Source organism: Neophocaena asiaeorientalis, unplaced genomic scaffold, assembly GCF_003031525.2.
Source record: "Neophocaena asiaeorientalis asiaeorientalis breed wild unplaced genomic scaffold, Neophocaena_asiaeorientalis_V1.1 scaffold938, whole genome shotgun sequence".
Taxonomy (NCBI): Eukaryota; Metazoa; Chordata; class Mammalia; order Artiodactyla; family Phocoenidae; genus Neophocaena; species Neophocaena asiaeorientalis.
Window position 1 is genome coordinate 635,056 of NW_020175671.1, and position 20,129 is coordinate 655,184.

Here is a 20,129-nt window from a genome sequence, read left to right on the forward strand (position 1 = left end):
TATGTGATTGTGACATGTGCTTATGTTTTTATATCAAATTTTGTCATTTTGGGTTACTGTATTTTTCTGTATTTGGCTTATAACCCCTGGAGGGCAAAAGCCATGATTTCTATTTCCTTCATAACTTCCCAAGAGTCAGGTACAATGTTTAGGATAAAGTGAACACTGAGCAACTACTGATGATTGTCCAACTGTAATTATCAAATTGAAGGAAAGTGATGGCTTTTAGGTCAATAAAATGTACCATGTATCTAGTCTTAGGAAACAAAATGTTTATTGAAATGGTGTATAGATAAATTACAAACAGCATAAAACTGTTAGTGGAGTTTTCAGCATGGGTTCTTATTACTCTTAAAATGAAGTGAGGCTTTGCAAGTCCACTGTCCCATAGGCAAAATATTATATTTTTCTTTTTAGATAGAGTCATTTCATAAGTAAATCACCTTTGAAACGGTCTTTTATACATCTCCAGCCTATGACCAAAACAAAAAATATATTAAAAAGATATAATTATCTCCATTTAAAAAGAATAATTAAATATGAATGATTTAGGGGTAATAAATATGGAAAAAATACTTAGTCATTTGAAATGCTAGAGTTTGCTCCTATTATATTAGTATATACTAAACTATTTAAGAAATAATTTTAAAAATCACCAAGACACAATGACGTGTGATCATTAAAATGCAAACTATCACAATGATTTTATTACATCTTCAGGAAATAAGCTAAAATATTATTATCTCATTAAATAAACAAATTTTAAATAATTCTGCATTCAGTCATTTGGGAATACAGTCCAAAGTGAGTTTTAATTGCCATTCAAGGCTAACTATTCTTAATAAAAGACTTAAAATTAATAAATACAGTAAGAGAAAATGGGAAGAAAATTTCATAAAAGTTTCTGAAACTTTGTGGGTTAATAGAAATGAACATCTATCTAATCCTCAGGGTAAAATGACTTAGTCATATTCTATTTCAACATGGTGTTCTGGTCTGACCTGTTTGGCTCCCCCAAGGTGGTGTTGCTGTCCTTCTCCAATGGCGATTCTGTTATATGGGATTAATTTCATGGTGGTTTTCTTCATTGAATACCACCGGGATTTCCAAGTGGCCCAAATAATGCCATTATCATAACCATTAGTAGTAGATGTTTTTGAGTAAGTGCCGCCTAAAACAAATTGTAGATGCACATATCACTGCTCTTGAATCTCTTCCCCTCAGAAAGCCTATAAAGAACTGTCTATTATGAAGTCCACTGTCATCTACATCAGATTTTATAGTGTTATCTACTAACTGAAAATATCCTTAAAGACTCCTAAATTCTCCATTTACAATTGACATAAACTTATTATTAAACAAACTCTTACAGCTGTGTTGTGCTTTCTGGTGACATCCATACTTTAAATGTATTCACTGCTAACAGGCTTAGAACCCCAAATTTCCCCAATTGGTCTCTCTCCCTAAGTTTAGCCATCCTGGATTCAGCTATGATGGACCACCTTTCTGAAAACAGGTCATAATTCCTCATCAGATGATCTCAGGTCATCTGAAAAACACAATTTTACTGGAAAATACGAGGAGCTCAGTTCTGGAATGTTATTTTACATCTCCATTATAAAGTGGAGGCTAGGCTGAAGTGCTTTCACCTCGTTCCTGGACACTAGATCTCTTGTGATTTTGTAAGGGATTGTCGGAGTCTAGTACTGGAGGGTACCACAAGCTATCAACACGGCTACTCCGGATCATATGGATCAGGCACCTTCCCTGAGAGCTTCTTCTAATTACATGGTTTGTTGGTGCAAAGCTAAGTTAGGTTTCAAAAAAAAACATTGTGAAAACCAAAAGGTAAGTTTAAGTAGTTTTTAAGAAGATTCCAAGTCACCTCTTGGCTAGGACAGTGCCCTAGGGAGGGAAGATTGCTCATTTTAATGGATGAGGGTTTCCCCATGCATACCTGTTGGGTAGTTACAATAGTTTGTCAGTAAGTAAAACCAGTGTTCAAAACTACTCCAGTCTTAGAGCAAACTATAGCTTGCCCTCCCCTTGTCCTAAAATAAGTGTCTACCCTCCTCAGGCTGGACTCCTCTCCTCTTAAGCTTTCATGGACATCTGCCCTCACCAATACATCCCTGCTCTTTGCTTAATTCTTCCAGACACCTACTCACAGTTTACTGGATCTATCTGACACATAGATCATGGGAAGCTGAACCAAGCTACTGTGTTAACAAGCATAAACATGGTAATGTTAGTCCATCCAGATCATATATATGGTAAGCCTAGAGGAGACACCATAACCCAAAGCATCAACTCTGATGGAGGCACGATGAATACCACTGCATAGTTTGCAGCAGTTGGATTTCTTGTAGAAGGACCAATTTCAGGTATAAGCTAGCAGTATTCAATTCTGGTTTAAAATAAAGAACTATATACTAAGCTCTCAATATCTTTATTCATTTCCTTATATTTATTTATTACCTTTTATAAAAATATAAACTATGCACAAATTCATGCATCTAAGGAAGAAAGGCATACCTTGGTAATAAATTCCATTGAGGTGGCCAGCATGACATTTGTTCATCCACCAACCAGATCCATCCTGTTCAGCGCAGTTGCCTTCAAACTTATCATTGTCGTTGTCCCAGGTACTGAACTGCATGCCATTGTGGGATGTGAAAAACTTGTCACTACTATCCTCACCAAAATCATAGCCATCAAATGCATCTCCAGCATCTCCACCAATGAAGTAGGCATATGTCATGCGGTATTTGTCACTTTCATCTTTCACCCTGAACGTAGCATAGTCTGCAGTACTACAAAGAAGGGAATAGAGACCTTAGACCCTGAGCCTCAGAAGGCATCTCAGAAGTTCTCTCTTTCATAGGACAATTGTTTGGAATTTTAAACTTTGCTTCTTAATCTGAAATGTGCTCATTGAATAAATTTTTCTGCAAATCTGGCAAGGGAAAATGGATGTGGGAACCCGCACCACCCAGGATGGGTCTAGAAGCCTTCAAGGAAGGCTTCTAGTCCCAGGAAGACTAAAAACTTCCACCATCTGAATGCTTTTTGCCTATAGGATCCTAATATCCAACCCAGATATGTGGATGAACCTGACTAATTTCGTATTTTCCACTTTTATCTCAGTATGTAGCATGTACACACAGTTCTCACAAACCACATTCATTATCTGACAGTGAGTGACAAACAATGCAGCAAACTTGAAGGAGCTACAGTTCCATTAGCCACTCATACCATCTAAAGTGTGAAGTCCTAAAGGAGTTTTCCTTTTGCAAGGCAGTGTGGCAGTGACAAGAAGGAGGGTTTCCTCAAGCATCACAGAAAAGAAGTTCCCTGTATGGCCCACAAAACATGAGCTATAGGATCAAAGAGAGATTCTCCCCTGGAAAAAAAGTTGTGAATGAGGGCAGAATTCTATGGAGTTCAGGGAAGAATGGGCTTTGGTGCATGAATAGAGATTTCCAGAAAACATTTGGCTTCCCTGATTTCTAGGACTTGGGATATAGGAGATGTTCTCATAGGAGGTCTCCTGACTATGGTATTATACTTTCTGGTTAAAAACTTTAAAAAGTAAAAATACATATTTGGGCACAGACTATATTTCATCATGCCACAGCCGTAACAAGAGGGTTGGATATTGTTTTTAATTTTAATTAGGCATACAACACTCAAAGTGCCCATACAGCTCTAGCTCACCAAAGAAGCCAGCTGGTTTCATTTTAAAGTAGCTCCTGGATTTGACTGACTGCATGGTCATTAAAGCACTGGGAAATCTGAAGAAGCTAGATTCACTCTTCAACAAGGATAATCACTAAGAGGATGGGTTGTAGAGTTAAACTACCTGAGTTTAAATCCAACCTTTACCATATACCAACGATGCGACCGTGGAAATGTTAATCTGTAAAATGGGATTAATAGTAGTTCCTGCCTCATGAAACAGTTATTTGGATTAGATTAAATTATAATTTCATGTTCAATTTATGGTACATATTAAATGCTCAGGAAATACTAGCTATTATTTTGTACGGTTCCAGGGTAAGTGGATTGTACCAGAACACTTAGATCCTGCCTAAATAGGACCTAGCAACTTGGACTGCCCAAGAACCAAACTGACTTCTGGGGAACATAGTTGGATGTGCTCTTCGCATCTGTCAGACTGTCTTCCCCACTGTTCTGTTGAGAGCTGGAAAGTGCATACTCCAGACTGTCTCTACGGTAAAAAGTTAAAAGTCCTTTCTAATAGTACCTGGTTCTGCCATTCCAATCCTCCAACTGCACTCTTAATACATATGGGATGGTAGACTGTGTGCTTATCAAATGAATCTTCTCATTTCCCAGCCAAAATTCTGTGTTTCCAGTAGGAGACAGATGTCCAAACCCTTCTTTATATTGAATCCAGTTTTTCTTGAAATCCACACTGCCATCAAGCCTCTAATTACACAAGTGTATGGGCAAAAGGAGAGAGTGGATTATCAGTGCACACACAAAAAAATTATAAACATTTTGTCCAAAATATGGAGGGTATGATTTCATCATTTACTAAGTGACCCTGGGCTAGCTGCTTCAGTTTTCTCACCTATCAAGTAGGAATAATGATGCTTACTTCTTAGGGTTGTTGCAGGGATTACACCAGAGAAGTAAAAGTACTTAAAAGAGCGACTGGCACATGATAAATTATAAACTAGTAGTTTTAAAACTACCAGTAGTAGTTTTAAGTACTATAACTACTAGTAGTTATAAAACTAGTAGTTTTTTTTTTTTTTTGGCCGTACGCGGGCCGCTCACTGTTGTGGCCTCTCCCACTGCGCAGGCTCCGCGGCCATGGCTCACGGGCCCAGGCCCTCCGCGAACCGGGGCACGAACCCGTGTCCCCTGCATCAGCAGGCGGACTCTCAACCACTGCGCCACCAGGGAAGCCCAAAACTAGTAGTTTTAAAAAGACTCCCAGGAGACTCCAGAACACCAGCTTGATATTGCTGATTCTTGTACTGATGGTAGAAAGATCAACCTATTGCTCCATCTGTGTCTACCAGCCAGAGCTCACATCACTCGCTGGCTCTGAGTGCCCCCTGCAGGATTAGTTGTAACAGTGGTCAAAGGTAAACAATGCAAGAGGATTTGCAGTGGGTGCCTGGAGCTGGCAAAGGCAATAGAGGGTCCTGGTCTTGGAACAGCCTCAGTGTATCCTCTGGGTGACATCATCTTCTTGTGATGGGCAGCCCTAGGTCTTGATGTACCTGTCAAGAGAGGTCTCTTCGAGTTCTTTGTCACTATGATATTGTGATTATGTGCCATCATGAATCTACAACAGCAGGGCCAGCATAGTAGAGAGTCACAGCACAAGACTGAAACCAGACTATATCCTTACTCTGTTACTTATTAGTTATGTGACTTTGGGCAAGTTATTGATGCTCAGCCTCTTGTGCCTGTTTCCTCCTCTGTAAACAGGGACAAGAAGGCAAAAACTACCTCAAAGGGAAGTTGTGGGTGTTAATTGAGTTAATGTTCACAAGGTGCTTGGAAACATATCGGGCATATAGCAGAACAATTAGGTGTCTATTAAATACGTTTGTTGTGGGAAAAAATACCTTCTGAAACACAGTCCATCCATTTCCAGACCCATCAATTTCACAGTAGACTAAGAACTGCTGCTTAGCTTTCAGAGGTTTGATAAAGTAAAGCCCACTCTCTCTGGCCCCCTTATTGGCAATGTCTTGACAATCTGAAAAAGAAGAAATGTTTGTGGTGGTTTGAAATCCAGGTAAGACTGTGCCAGCCTTGAAAATGAAATTTTTAACTTGTCGTAAACTATTCATTTCCTGAGAAGTATTTTCTTACTTCTCACGTGATTATTCCTTTAAAGTATTTTTTTTAGCTACTCAAGAAAAGTCTAAGCAGACTGTTTAGATTTAATAGCTAGACATTTTCCAATGTATTTGTATACATTCCAATACATACAATCTCCTTTACTTTTTATATTTGCTTTGATGAACTTAATCCAATATAAAACTTTCACTTACCTTTCCCAGTTGTATCATGTATTTTCACTGTATCTTGACAAGGTTCCTGACACTTTGCTTCCAATTGGACCACTTTCTGTTTCAGGTTGATGATTTTTTGATTATTTGAATTATATATTTCCTGTAAAAATCTATAAGCAAAATAATAAGATAACCGACTATTCCTTTTAGAGGAATAATTTTGTATATTCTTTTAAAAATACCACCTTATTTTCTCAAGAATTATTTCCTGATAAATTACTCCATTCTTGGAAAAAGTGTAAAATGACGTTAATAAATAAATTGAGGTGAATTAAAATTCTAAGCTTTTTGGAAAAGAATATAACAGGGTCCTTGCCAATAAACAGTATCATTGTTAAGTGGCCTTTCTGAATTGTATCTTTTGCATAAAGGGCAGCAGATAATGAGGTACACAAGTGATGACCTTGATTAATAGGAAGACCCTCTGGTGATTATTCTTGGGACAATATTCTTAGGGAAAGAAAGGCCCTGTTCTGAAATTCACATGTGCTGAAGCATTATTCCTTTTCACTTGTGGATTTACTGAGGATCTGTTTATGGACTTCAATCTTATAACTTACATAGGAAAAGTATCTGGGGCACTACCTTACCTAAAATAAAATAACAGACATTTTCCCTTTCTTCTTAGTGTTTCTATTTACATAGCTTCAGAAAAAGGCTGGGGGAAGTGAAAAATCCTGCTTTTGTTGTTTCTCACAGGGTTGCTTGTACATATTCAGAAATGATAGAAAACTACCTACAGTACATAGACTGTCATCTCTTTCTTTGAGGTTCAGGATAGACAAACTATTTGACCACGTTTTTCTCTCCTGCGCCTTTTAGAAAATTTCTACACTGTAGTCTCCTTCAACTTCAATGATGCAATAATAATGCAAGTCATAACGCTAATAATATCACAATAATAATAATAGCCCTCTGATATCAAAAAGAGGATAAATCCCTCCTGGGCCACTTTTCCTCAGCCACTATTTATCTCAATTTCTTATACTACTTTGAGAAAAATTTAAGAAAAAAATTGAGGAAGAAACTAAAACTGTATCTGAGACCCTATGTTCAGAAAGTCTACGAGTCCCTGGGAAGTTGTTAACAGAGACATCTTACTTTCAAGAGAAGGGAGGAGAATACGTAATTGCAGGTTCCATGATCAACAGGTAGTTTTACAATGTTTGTTACACTTATCTCTTAAAACACATTTTTTTCTGCTCTGCCTTCAGTATGATTTACTTTTGCAGCCAAGATCCTTCCTATGTCTCTGCTTACAAATTCCTCACCACACATTTGTTGACATTCTTATAAAAAGAATTTTATTTTCAACACCCATATTCCCATCGGTTTGAATTTACGTTGTAAGACAAATGGGGGTGAGGGGAAACATTTTGGTAAATACGGTCATAAAGCATTTGAAGACACCTAAAACATCCTTCTCCCACATGATTATTTTTTTCTACATCATTATTAAAAAGCAGTTACAATCCAGTACAACTCATACTGCCTAAATGCTTCTATCCCCACTGGGTTCAAGATGGTCAGGTATCATGTCAATTAGATACAAGTAGAAAAAAATAAAAAGATTTCTTCTACTGAAGCTCAGAATATTGAGTAAACACTAGCTCAGTCTTGGAGAGCAAATTGAAACAAAAGATGCTTACCGAACTGTTGATTCATGTGTTGAAATCAATGTTTCGTATTTCATAATTTCTTCCAACATTTTCTTGGAAATCTTGGTAGCACTTTCTATCCCGCCTGTAACATGGGATCAGAGACATAAAAACACATGAACAAACAGAACCACTGAAATAACAGCAAAAGAACTTCACAGATGAAGTTCTCAGTCAGTGGTGGTTAGATTCTCACTTGGCTTTGCTGGTCCATCAGAGTGGTAGCTGATCTGGATTGCTTTGACCAACTCTCTGGCTTCTGATGTCTTGTTCTCAACCTGATGTAAGATGCCTTCCAAATTCCGTAGATCCTTGTCTACACTGGTTTGGTAAGTAGACAGGAAGTCTGCAATTCCACAGGTAGTTGGGCAATAACTACCCTGAAAATACAATAATAGAGTGCTTTAAAATCCTGATAAAAAGCTACATAAGATCTACTAATCAAAATAGGTAAAACCTAGACTTCATTTAAAAAAAAAAAGTCTAAACTGCCAAATGATATTTGCGAGAGAATTTCTTTTATTTCTCTGCCCACGTCCAGTGCAAACACAGCGAGAAACATAAAAACTACTTACAAATCTTTCATCTAAGATGCAGCAGTTGTCTCGGGTAGCAATATACTAGAGGAGAAAAATACAGACATTTCACTAGTTTATCGTATATTTTCTTATTTTTAAGCTTTCTGTTTAAAACAAATACGTTTTGTAAACAGCACACTTACTGCCAGGCATGTTGAAGAGAGCAATGAAAGAGTGTAGAAGCAGAGGATTAAACTCCGGGGGTGTGAGGACCAACTCATGGTGTCGGGGGTGCCCGGTGGTCCAAGCCTGAAGGGTCAGAACTGTGACATTTCGGTTCCAATTGTCCCTTTATTTAAGTTCCGAGGATGGCAGGACCGCCAGTGGCTGGAGCTGATCACGGGGCTTTCTTACCACGGGGGCGGGATGTCTTTCCAGTCTCTTTGTCCTCATCCTGGCCCCGGACTAATGTTTAGTCAGGTTCCCAGGTTTTGCACACAGGTCTAAGCTCCTCCTTTCTGGCCCGGCTCAACCCTCCTGCGAAGCCAACTCTTCTGCAAAGGCTAGTGAAGCATTAGCCTTAGTTGCGATGAGGAGGGAGGGCGCCGGGGAGGCTGTGGGTTGCAACAGTTTCCCGTACAGGCGGAGAGAACAAACACACAGCTGACCTCGGCCAGAACAAACCGCCCCAACCTTAAGACAGAGCCTGGTACCATAACCCAAATACCCCAAATTACCGCAAGTCCTTTCTTAGACCTGCGATGAAGGATCATTAATTTTAACCTGTGCCTATGGTAGGTGGAGGCTTTGCCTTCCACCAGGTCTCAGCATGTCACTCTTGACAGGAATGAATGACACTGGAAATGTATTCCTGCCCCACTGTGTTGGCCATTTTCTTTTTTTTTTTAAATTGAAATATAATTAACATATAACATTATATTAGCTTCAACTGTGCAACATGATTTGATATTAGTATATATTATGAAATGATCACCACAGTAAGTCTAGTTAACATCTGTCAGCACACATAATTACAAAAAACTATTTTTTCTTGTGATGAGAACTTTTAAGATCTACCCTCTTAGCAACTTTCAAATATGCAATACGGTACTATTAACTATAATCCTCATGCTGTACATTATATCCCCTGGACTTATTTTATAGCTGGAAGTCTGTAACTTTGGACCCCCTTCACCTATCGACTATTTTCATAGGTTCTCAGTTCGCAGTGGGCTTTTTTTCCCAGATGGTAGCCTAAGGATACATGCCCCCCCCCATTTTATTTATTTTATTTTGTTAACCTTTTTTTTTATTGCAGTATAGTTAATTTACAATGTTGTCTTAGTTTCAGGTGTACAGCAAAGTAATTCAGTTATATATATATATGTGTGTATATATATATATATATATATATATATATATATATATATATATATATACACTTTTTCAGATTCTTTTCTCATTACAGGTTATTACAAGATATTGAATATAGCTCCCTATGGTATAGAGTAGTTCCTTATTTGTTATCTATTTTACACATAGTAGTGTGTATATGTTAATCCCAAACTCCTAATTTATCTTTCCCCCACCCCATCCCCTTTGGTAACCATAAGTTTGTTTTCTATGTCTTTGAGTCTATTTCTGCTTTGTAAAAAAGTTCATTTGTACCATTTTTTTAGATTCCACACAAATGTAATACCATATGATATTTGTCTTTCTCTGTCTAACTTACTTCACTTAGTATGATAATCTCTAGGTCCACCTATGTTGCTGCAAATGGCATTATTTCATTCTTTTTTATGGCTGAGTAATATTCCATTGTGTGTATACCACACAGCTTCTTTATCCATTCACCTGTCAAAAGACACTTAGGTTGCTTCTATGTCTTAGCTACTCTAAATAGTGCTGCAATGAACATTGGAAGGCATACATCCTTTCAAATTACGGTTTTCTCCAGATATATGCCCAGGATTGGGATTGCAGGATCATATGGTAGCTCTATTTTTAGTTTCTTAAGGAATCTCCATACTGTTCTCCACTGTGACTGCACCAATTTATCAATACATTCCCACCAACAGTGTAGTGAGCTTTTGAGCTCAACTCCTCCCTCTGTCTGGAAGCACCAGCTGGTGGGGCACCACACCTGCCACAGAGGGGAAACAAGTCAGGAGCCTACTTTGTTTTCTCTGAGGCTCCATCTCGTTACCACAGAGGAAACCCTGGCTACAGGAGGCAGGGGCTAGGAAAATCCACGTCCCATATACGTGACTGGGAGCTTAACTGAAGGAAAGGGCGCAAAATGAAACATTAGGCGGGAGCTGTCTTTTGCATTCTGCCCCTAGAGCTTCCTTGTATATTGGGACAACATGCTTACCATCATCTCCTATTGATAATTTACAATTATGCAGTATCACTACCCCTACTTTTAATATCCCTCATTTTATTCTCTGAAAGCAAGCTTACTGCAAATTTTGATTAAATATTTAGTGGGAGAAATACATCTAAATTGAAAGAAATACTAATACTTCAATGTTTAATCCTAAATATTTACAAAGGAATACTTGTTTTGATTTGAAACAAAGATAAAAATGTTCCTACTCAGTAAATAATCAATAATTATTATAACAAAATGAGTACATCAAAACCAGATTTGTTGCCTTTTCTTTCCTCCTTAACAGTTACCCTCTCTGACTTACCAATCATTGCCAATCACATCACCAACCACCAGCCAATTAAAGCCTCACAGTCATCCTCCTTGTTTATTCATCTCATCAGTTGTCGAAGCTTATTATTAAAACTATTTTCTCACTGCCATTTCTTTTTTTTATATAAATTTACTTATTTTATTTATTTATTTTTGGCTGCATTGGATCTTCATTGCTGCACGCGGGCTTTCTCTTGTTGTGGTGAGCTGGGGCTACTCTTCATTGTGGTGTGCAGTCTTCTCATTGCAGTGGCTTCTCTCTGCAGTGTTGCAGAGCACTGGCTCTAGGCACACGGGCTTCAGTAGTTGTGGCACGAGGGCTCAGTAGTTGTAGCTTGTGGGATCTAGAGCTCAGGCTCTGTAGTTGTGGCACACGGGCTTAGCTGCTCTGCGGCATGTGGGACTTCCCGGACCAGGGCTCGAACCTGTGTCCCCTGCATTGGCAGTCTGATTCTTTCTTTTTTTTTTTAACATCTTCATTGGAGTATAATTGCTTTGCAATGGTGTGTTAGTTTCTGCTGTATAACAAAGTGAGTCAGCTATACATAAACATATATCCCCATATCTCCTCTCTCTTGCATCTCCCTCACACACTCCCTATCCCAGGTCTTGTGTTTCCATACAGATTGTGAAATTTTTTGTTCTAGTTCTGTGAAAAATGCCAGTGGTAGTTTGATAGGGATCGCATTGAATTTGTAGATTGCTTTGGGTAGTATAGTCATTTTCACAATGTTGATTCTTCCAATCCAAGAACAAGAACATATCTATCCATCTGTTTGTATCATCTTTTTTTTTTTGCGGTATGCGGGTCTCTCACTGTTGCGGCCTCTCCCATTGCAGAGTGCAGGCTCAGTGGACATGGCTCACGGGCCCAGCCGCTCTGCGGCATGTGGGATAATCCCGGACTAGGACACGAACCCGTGTCTCCTGCATCGGCAGGCGGTCTCTCAACCACGGCGCCACCAGGGAAGCCCTGTTTGTATCATCTTTAATTTCTTTCATCAGTGTCTATAGTTTTCTGCATACAGGTCTTTTGCCTGCTTAAGTTAGGTTTATTCCTAGGTATTTTATTCTTTTTGTCGCAATGGTAAATGGGATTGTTCCCTTAATTTCTCTTTCTGATCTTTTACTGTTATTGTATAGGAGTGCAAGATATTTCTGTGCATTAATTTTGTATCCTGCTACTTTATGAAATTCATTGATTAGCTCTAGTAGTTTTCTGGTATCATCTTTGGGATTCTCTATGTATAGTATCATGTCATCTGCAAACAGTAAGAGTTTTACTTCTTCTTTTCCAATTTGGATTTCTTTTATTTCTTCTTCTTCTCTGATTGCTGTGGCTAAAGCTTCCAAAAATATGTTGTATAATAGTGGTGAGAGTGGGCAACCTTGTCTTGTTACTGATCTTCGTGGAAATGCTTTCAGTTTTTCACCATTGAGAATTATGCTGGCTGTGGGTTTGTCATATATGGCCTTTAGTATGTTAAGTTCCCTCTATGCCTACTTTCTGAAGGGTTTTTTTCATAAATGGGTATTGAATTTTGTCGAAAGATTTCTCTGCATCTATTGAAACGATCACATGGTTTTTCTCCTTCAATTTGTTAATATGGTTTATCACATTGATTGATTTGTGTATACTGAAGAATCCTTGCGTTCCTGGGATAAACCCCACTTGATCATGGTGTATGTTCCTTTTAATGTGCTGTTGAATTCTGTTTGCTAGTATTTTCTTGAGGATTTTTGCATCTATGTACATCAGTCATATTGGTCTATAGTTTTCTTTCTTTGTGACATCTTTGTCTGGTTTTGGTATCAGGGTGATGGTGGCCTCATAGAATGAGTTTGGGAGTGCTCCTCCCTCTGCTGTATTTTGGAAGAGTTTGAGTAGAATAGGTGTTAGCTCTTCTCTAAATGTTTGATAGAATTCGGGTAGGTGGATTCTTAACCACTGCACCACCAGGGAAGCCTTCACTGTCACTTCTGTTTTATTGCTATTTTCTATTTCCATGGCCAATGTCCTGGAGAAGACCCTTTTATTTCTTGTCTAGACTGCTTGTCTATGCTGCCTATTAACTGATTTCCCTTCCTCCACTTCAGTTACCTCCTGCTCCAAATCAGTTGTCATATTGCAGACAGATTCATCTTCCTATAAATGGAGCTCTGATAATGACATTCACCCGCTCAAAAACCTTCCATGACTTTCTATATCCCATCACAGTGAATGTAAACATAACAAATGTCCCTTCCTACCACTGTTACTTTTTCTCTCTTGATTCTATTTCCAACACTCTCTAGTCTAACCAAATTGAATCACATAATATCCCTAACGTGCACCATATTTTCCCATCTCTCACATGTGTTTCTTTTTTTACATGCTGCTCCCTCAGCCTAGATTGCCTTCACACAAACTCCTGCATCTCTGGCTGTGTCTTGATTCCTGCTTCCTCCAAAACCAAAACCCAAGCTCTGGAGGCCAGCTCCACCTCTTTCATAACATTTATAGCAACCTAGAATTGTATATACACATGCTGCATCCACCTCATTAGATTGTAAACTGATTTTTATGGCTACTGCCCCTAGCATAACAATATTAAACACTCAATAATCATTTGATGACACTAAATTGAATTGGGCTGGAATAAATAAATAAAGTTTAAATAAAGTTTACATTTCTAATAGCCCTTAAAACTTCCAAATTGCAAAAATAAATGACTTCGACAAGGGTAATTATGTAAAGGTAAATGAATAATCAGTTAGAAAGTAGCTATTGGTAAGGTGGGTATATAAAAATTACTAATTAGAAATCAAGATAGCCATCGTCTACAGAAACAACAACCAGTTAAAATATATAATGGAAGAAAAAATTGCACCTATAATTTCCACCACACAGACTCAAATAGATAAAATATCTAAGGAAAAATTTAACAAGAAATAAGCAGGAAGATTGATATTATTAAAAATTCCAAATAATACTATCAGGATACAAAATAAGAACTGGAAAAATACTCATGTTTTATGCCTAAATAAAAAGAATCAATAAAAGTGTCAATTATTTCCATGATAATTTAGAACTGTATTGATACCGCAATAAAGCTAAAAATGAGATTTTTTCTTCTTCTCCTTCCTTTCTTTCTTCCTTTTTTAAGAACTAGATAAGATGTTTCTAAAGTTCAAATGAAAAAAAGAGAGAAAATTATCTTGGAAAATTCTAAACAAGAAGAAGAAAAATGAGGGCAAAACTATCTCTCAAATATTAAAGCATATTATAAATCCATAATTTTTTAAACAATGTGCTATTGAATTTTTAAACAATAATACTATAGGTAGATAGATAAATATTGTTGAGATATAAGCCTAAATTTATTTTGGTGTTTACTATAATCAAGTTGGCATTGCATATCAGTGATGACAGAAAAAATTATTCAATATATGGCATTAGTATGGTGTTAGGATAATTGGGAAGCTATCTGCAACTAACTGCAGGTTGATACTGTAATGCTCCCCAGAGCAGAGAGCATCTTGTTGTCTAATTTAGGTGGAAATGCCACCTAAATTAATTCTACCCATCAAAGATGAAATGATAATAGAACCAGTCTGCTCGCCGTATGAAAAGGTGTCTGTCCTACCAGTAAGTGTGTTGGGCAGAGCATGTTGTCAATGTAGTTCTTTTGTTGAAGACCATAAAATATTGATTTCTTGAATGTAAGGTAACAATTTATAACTTTATGTTTACTTTTTAGGTTAACATATATATAATATATATATAACTTCATACTCACAAGGTTAATAAACAGTTAAATTGGGAAATTGGAGATTCTATCTTATCCAGTTTTACAAGTGCAGTATATTCTGGTTTTTGCTGACTTGCCTTGGAATCTGATATGTGTTATCAGAATTTTATAGAAGAGACTTGTTTTTTTACCACAGTCTCAAGTCCTAAATCAGAATCCTATCAGAAAAGATGCTCTCTGAGAGAAAATGGCCAACAGTGACTTAGTGACCTACATTGGCCTTGCATTCAGTCACTTAGGTTTGTTAAATTTTAACTAGTTGTTCTCATCCATGTTTGGGACACATTTTTTCTCTGATAAATTGTAAATGATTAATGAATTCCAGGGAAGAAGAGTATTTCTTAAATCAAATTTCTTCTACTCCCCAGTTGGTTTTCTGAGAAAATAGCAGAGGTAATATTTAAGCCAAAATAATCATTTTATTTAATGCAGAGGTCAATGAGCTTGCTTACCGGAATAATAATTTTCCAAATCACCTATTATCCAACTATTTGTGCTCTGATTTGAAAATATAATTTTCAAATATTTCAAAATATTGCTAACAGTCTTCATGTATATCGGTCATGCACCCTATGAGCCCCCTTTTCTGTTTTGTTCACCTCTGCTCCAAATTATTTGCTGAATTTGAATTGGATTATGTAGAGTTAAATTTAAGACTTCCTGACCTGTAACAGATGATAAAGACCTAAAGGATTAATAGAAAGAACCACTGATTCTGAGCATCATCTTTATGTTTCACGTCATGCTGTAGTTTAGTTGATGTTGTTTTGTATATTCTGTCATTTATCCTCACAACAAACCTTGTAGGTAGATCTGATTATCTACATCTTATGAATGAAGAGAGTCTTTAGGAGGTTATGATGATATATGCAAGGTCACTCTGCCAGAACGGGGTTCCAAATCCATGGGTCCAGGGCCTGCACTCTTAACCATGACTGTAAATAGAATCATGAAACACTTCTTAATCTAAGGTGATATACAGATACAAAATGTTATTATGAGAACCAAACTTATTCACGGATGGAATGGGTTGCTAGTGGAGTTTATGGATTTTAAAAAATAATGTGTGTATGCATATGCACAGGTGTGTGTGATTGTATGAACATATATTTACATCTATCTTATCTATCTAATCTGCCTATCTGTCTTCTCTGGATTAGAGAAACAAGGTTGGCTGTTACCGTCTTTCTCAAACCTGAATTTTACTTATTTTATAACGCTTGTATTTTCAGCCCAGTTTTAGATGGAAGCAGTTTTTCAATGCTGACCACATGGTTCAAGTAAATAGGAGTTGATGAATTGAATTCTCTCAGTAGCTTAAAGGAAGATACGTCAGTTGGGTGGTCCAAGGAAGCGCAAATCAATGCTGACGATGATATGTCTATTTTTCTAATAAGAAACCATTTATAGACCTAATTTATAGGATTACTCTTCAGAATTGGATTTCCTCAAAATAGGCAGAAAGAAATGACCTGTTGACACTGTTGAAAATCAGTCCAAGCTAAGCTGTCTGTTAGAATATTTGCTTTGTTTATAAAAACAACCCAGGGAAAGTGAAAATGAAAATGTTTTCTTGATAGTCTATGAACAATATGCTTTTGGTTTCACTATGTAAATCAAAGACAGAAGAACAACGTGGGGCACGTAATATAGAGTTCTCCCTGGGGGTGGGGCAGCAGTCACAGGTTGGGTGTTGAGCTTCTTAACTTTATAAAGAAATTTTCATTGGATGTGTCCATGGAGGCATCTGGCTGAGGGCAGGGATGTTCAAAAACTGCTACGGATGGCATTTAATTAATTATGCATGAAATTAAGCAACTGAGTGCGTTAAGAGAGAAAGATTATCCTAATCTGAATTACATCCAGAGCCCAAAATGGCCAAGAATCAGCCATTTTTAATAGTGGCTGGAGATTAAGCAATGAGCTGAGGCTGCCCTGGATTGACACTAATTGGATTGGAGAAGGTAGATTTAAGAGTTTGCTGTGCCAAGTTGGTCCATTACTGAGTTTCTGGTGTGTTTGTTTGTTTCTATCTTCATGAAATTTGCAATTTGAGATCCCTTGCCCTATGAAAGAATTTTCACTATTAATTTTCATTCCTCTAAGAAACTCTGGTCATTTTTGGCCAACAAATTATCTTTGGAGAAAAACAATTATCTATTCCCAAAGAAGGAGGGAAGATAAGAATGCTGTCAGATCAACAAAATGATTCATCTTATCTCACTTAATGCCTACATTTACTTTAACATTCTGTCTTGAATGAGGGTAAATAAACATTTGTAAGGCTTGTATCTTTGTTTTAAATTGTAACTGCTTGGGTTAGTTTACTACCTTACTGTGATTGTACTATAATCATTTCTGTTCCAAGTTAAGTCCACAAAGAATACACTGTGTATAAAGGCTAACTTCTTATTGACATTTCGAAGGATGTTGCTTCATCCCTGAAAGGTGACATGTGTTGCTACCCTTCTTCAAGCAGAGATTGCTGTGTATGTTTTACCTTGAGTGATGGTGCAGTGACCTCTGATCAGTAAACAAAGATACGATTTGTAAAAGCCGAAATATTTACTGAATGTTTTGCAAGGAAGACCAGAGTGTAAACCACACTCTTGGTTGATTACTATTGTGCCTGCAGGACTAACTCGGACAAACTTATCCATCAAGAAACAAAATAAGTCAAAATTCAGAACACTGTGTCTCATATTTTATAAACAACACAGAGGAAATTCCATTAACCAAGATCCAAGAAATTAATTGCTTAATCATTTATCCCTCTAGGTCAGAAAACTACCCAATATTATTATTTCAGCACTTCCTGTGGATCTCACCCAATATGCCATATTAGGTTAATTTCATCGATATCTCATTCTGCATCATCGCATTATGGGTGTGGAAGACCTCTTCTCTCCACCGCTCCTCATGTCCTCCTCATGTGGCAAACTGCCTCTGGCTCTGACAGACTGACTGTATAGCATCATCCTAGGAAAATTCCTGAAATAATGCTTAATCAAATATGCACCCCAAAATTTGGTTAAAGGGTCACTGAACACGTTCCCATTATGCTCCTCTGCTGGATCTCAGACCAAATGCTTATTGAGCATGTACTATACGCCAGGCCCTCCTCGTCCAACACAATAAACAAAATAGACAAAATCCTGCCCTCAAGAAGTTTACCCTCTAGTGGAGAGAAGGAGCCGATAAACAACATATTATGTAATGTCAATTGGTGACAAAGACTGTGAACAAAAATAAAAAAGACCTCAGGGAGTCAGTGCTAGTTGAGGTCTGGTGATCGGGGAAGCACTCTGCTGGGTGCTGTGACTTTGCTGGTTTTGTGGTGGGAGAGTTGCCAAGTGCATGGCTGGCTCACCATTGTCACTTGGAGGTCCCCTGCAGGGTGGTTGATTTGGGGCCAACGTACATATTTTTTTGATTTGGGGTTGTCAGAAATTTGACAAGCCCATGTAAGTGACAGAATGAGAATAAAGTAGAGGAACCCTGTGAAAGTTAGCCCCAAAACACCACGAAGTCCATCTACTCACATCTACTCACTACTGTCAAGCCTGGGATCCTCTGATGATGCCATTTTCCTCATCAAAAGCCTCCAAGGACTCCTTATCTCCTACCCAATTAGATATAAACTTCTTGGTCTTGTATTTAACCTTCTCTGCAAAAATATGCTCAGTATAACTTATCAGCCGGATCTTCTAAGTCAGATTGAGGTTATCACAATCCCATAAAATTTTAAGATATTATTATAATCATGTAATAACTAATTAATTAAAATAAATTTTATGTAAGCCCCATGAAGGCAAGGATTCTTATCCACTGTTAGCTGCAGCCCTTCAAATAGTGCACTCAATGAATATCTGTTGAATAAATAAAACATATTTCATGAAAATATTACTAAATACTAAATATTACTGGAACAATAAAATAAAATATTAAAATGCAGTTTGAGGCAGAGCACATGACCATTAAGGGACTTACAAGGTCAGTCAAGAAAAGAAAAGACAAAGTACACCGGCCTTGAAAATATCTGTTTCAGAGCAAAATCTCTTCTCAGATGCAGCAAGACAATCAGATACCACAGGGCGGGTCAGTTATAAAATGGGAGCAGCTGCCCATGGATGAACCATGGGGATTCTTCTATGTCTGCATTTGAGTGGCATCAGGAGGGGAGAGAGACACTCACTGTGACTTTGTGACTGAACGGGACCTCACCCGTATTTAATTTTTGGAAAACAAAAGCAAAACTATATAACACTTTAAAACAAATACAAGTTTGAATGATGGCCATAAAATAGGCTGGACAAGTCCCCAGATGCCAAAAACCAGGAAGAACTTCCAGGACCTGACAGTCACTGCCTCTCTGGATCCTCTCTATGAAGTGTAAGGAGAGAAGGCTACACACAGGCCTCAGAGCTACTCCCACTTGCCTGGAACAAGTGGGTTCTAACCAAACAGCAAAACCTTAAAAAGTTAAATAAAATTCTAGAAGATGGGAAATAGAAGAATTTATAATAGCACTGTGTTTGGGAGCTACATTAGGCCCCTGCACTAACATAAGAAAGTCTGGAGCACACAGGACTTGGGTTAGTGTGTGTGGTAAGGAAAGCCAAAGGCCCTTCACCTGCCCTTTCCCTTAGGCTTGTCTGCCTGGTCCCATGCTTTAGCCCAGCTCACTCACCTGTGCCCCAGGCCAGCATTAATATGAGGGGTCATGGCTTATATTTGGGAAGCTTGCAGGGTTTTGGGTTCCTGAGCCCATTCCACTCCTCAGCTACCATTTGCAATGAGCCTCAGACTGCCACACCCCTGCCTGCTGTGAGGAAACCCTGGGAAATTCCTGAAATAATTTACTTAATGTAGTAAATTACGTTAGCTCCCCAGCCTACTTGAGCATGTTGTGACACCTTCTTTCTCCTTTCAGGAGTCTTGCCTACTTCCTGCTTTTCCAAGAATAGGGTCTGAAACACTCATGTGGTATGAATGGATTGATCTACGCTGAGGTGTTACTCCTACCAAGATTGAAATTTAAACTTGAGATAAGACTAGAAACCAAAGATATGAGCTTCTAAAGATAGGATTTTAGGAAACAGCTCTTGGGAGAGAATTACGGGATCAAATAACGTAAATGAGGTGACTAAGAGTAGTTGTATAAAGCAATTTAATGGTGTAAGGACAATATTTTATTTCTATGTTAAATACTTGGATTTTCTTCTCCGTGACTTTTTCCTTAAAATGCTCCTTAGATTTCTGTTGTATTTTGTTTAAAGATGCAGATTCCTCAGCTTCCTTCCAAATCTACCGAATCAATGTATCAGGATATGGAGCCTAGGAATTTGCATTTTATCAACAAGCTTCCCCAGATGATTACTAGGCCCAGGAAAGTA

The 20,129-nt window shown here is 37.8% G+C and overlaps 1 protein-coding gene across 2 annotated transcripts; it reads right to left on the minus strand.

Annotated features, from left to right (window-relative positions):
* Window positions 1-205: 205 nt before the first annotated feature.
* Window positions 206-8,716, minus strand: FGG (fibrinogen gamma chain). Of its 2 annotated transcripts, XM_024731767.1 has the most exons (10): window positions 8,442-8,716; window positions 8,296-8,340; window positions 7,917-8,100; window positions 7,712-7,805; window positions 6,042-6,172; window positions 5,610-5,743; window positions 4,268-4,452; window positions 2,536-2,813; window positions 1,002-1,171; window positions 206-473 (listed from the first exon to the last, which is right to left on the minus strand). In XM_024731767.1, the coding sequence occupies exons 1-10, from the start codon at window positions 8,517-8,519 to the stop codon at window positions 459-461; spliced, it is 1,314 nt and encodes a 437-aa protein (XP_024587535.1). In that variant the 5' UTR covers window positions 8,520-8,716; the 3' UTR covers window positions 206-458. The 2 variants fall into 2 exon arrangements, with proteins under 2 accessions (XP_024587535.1, XP_024587534.1); XM_024731766.1 differs by lacking the exon at window positions 206-473 and having other exon boundaries at window positions 684-1,171; window positions 8,442-8,568.
* Window positions 8,717-20,129: the final 11,413 nt, after the last annotated feature.